This window comes from Sesamum indicum, linkage group LG9 (genome assembly GCF_000512975.1).
Source record: "Sesamum indicum cultivar Zhongzhi No. 13 linkage group LG9, S_indicum_v1.0, whole genome shotgun sequence".
Taxonomy (NCBI): Eukaryota; Viridiplantae; Streptophyta; class Magnoliopsida; order Lamiales; family Pedaliaceae; genus Sesamum; species Sesamum indicum.
Genome location: NC_026153.1, coordinates 176,719 through 177,920, shown reverse-complemented (window position 1 = coordinate 177,920; position 1,202 = coordinate 176,719). Strand labels below are relative to the sequence as shown.

At 39.9% G+C, this 1,202-nt stretch overlaps 2 protein-coding genes across 2 annotated transcripts in view; one reads left to right on the top strand and one right to left on the bottom strand.

The window, feature by feature from the left end:
• Positions 1-903, top strand: part of LOC105169951 (pheophorbide a oxygenase, chloroplastic) — a 4,897-nt gene extending 3,994 nt beyond the window's left edge. Inside the window, 1 exon segment of the mRNA XM_011090499.2 lies at positions 1-903. This exon segment is cut by the window's left edge and continues 10 nt beyond it. Within this exon segment, the coding sequence (XP_011088801.1) occupies positions 1-187 (187 nt within the window). The 3' untranslated portion in view covers positions 188-903.
• The window catches only part of LOC105169950 (probable histone H2B.1), a 431-nt gene continuing 165 nt past the window's right edge, over positions 937-1,202 (bottom strand). Inside the window, exon 2 of the mRNA XM_020696772.1 lies at positions 937-1,170. Within this exon, the coding sequence (XP_020552431.1) occupies positions 937-1,170 (234 nt within the window). The remainder of the gene's footprint in view (positions 1,171-1,202) is intronic.

Below are 1,202 nucleotides of genomic sequence, written 5' to 3'. Positions count from 1 at the left end.
GACACTGCAGAAGTTCTTGATTTGTACCACTGTTGTTTGCGCTGCTACAGCAGGGATCCCTCCCGACATGCAAATACGAATAGTTCTGGGCGCAGCAGCAGTTCTGAGTGCTGCCTCCGCATATGCTCTTAACGAGTTCCAGAAGAACTTTGTGTTTGTGGATTACGTACATGCCGAAATTGATTGATAATCAAGTGGCTAGGATCTAGGAATAGTATCTTGAGAAAGCAGTGGACGCATAGCAAAGTAAATTGTCTAGATAGCCATTCATTTGTTTGATTTGCAAACAGGATGTTTATTACAAGAACAGAAAGTACAGTAATGATGCAATCAACTGTTAAAGCATGCACAACCCACAACAAGATGAAGTCTGGATTTGCCCACAGATCAACTCAAATTAGAAAGACAAGAGAAAGTTGAAATCAAATTGAAGATGAATTGGCCTACTGATAAAACTCAAATTTAGTCTTGCACGCTCAGTCTTTCTTCATAAACTACTGTTATTCAGCTTAAGCTGAAACCAGAAAGAGCTACCATACACCAGCAATCTGATGAAAACTACAAAAAGCAATGAATGAAATCTAAATATTTTCAACTCAAATGACATCCAAAGAACTATAAACCCTATACATAATTGATTGCAGTAACCTAAGCTAAGAATCACAATTCAAAATCAGCACTTGAAGTCTATATCACACAATCAGAAAACATTAACGTACAGAGAGATCAAAGCCCATAACAACACACGAAAATTAAAATAATAAAGAAAAAGAAAGAACTCAAAAGTACTAAACATCAACTGTGAATTCATTAAAGCACTTTTTCAGAGAAAGCCCATTACAAGATTTCGCAATCCTATATAGCAAAAGCCCAGAAAAATTCAGAGAAACAAGCACCTTTACATCTACCCCACAAAAACCAGACTAAACCCCAACCCTAAGAGCTAGTAAACTTGGTCACAGCCTTAGTCCCCTCCGAAACGGCATGTTTCGCCAGCTCCCCAGGCAACACTAACCTCACGGCCGTCTGAATTTCCCTTGAAGTAATCGTTGGCTTCTTGTTGTACCTCGCCAACCTCGACGCTTCTTGAGCGAGCTTCTCGAAGATGTCGTTGATGAAACTGTTCATGATACCCATGGCCTTACTGGAGATCCCAATGTCAGGGTGGACCTGCTTCAGAACCTTGAAGATGTAGATCTTGT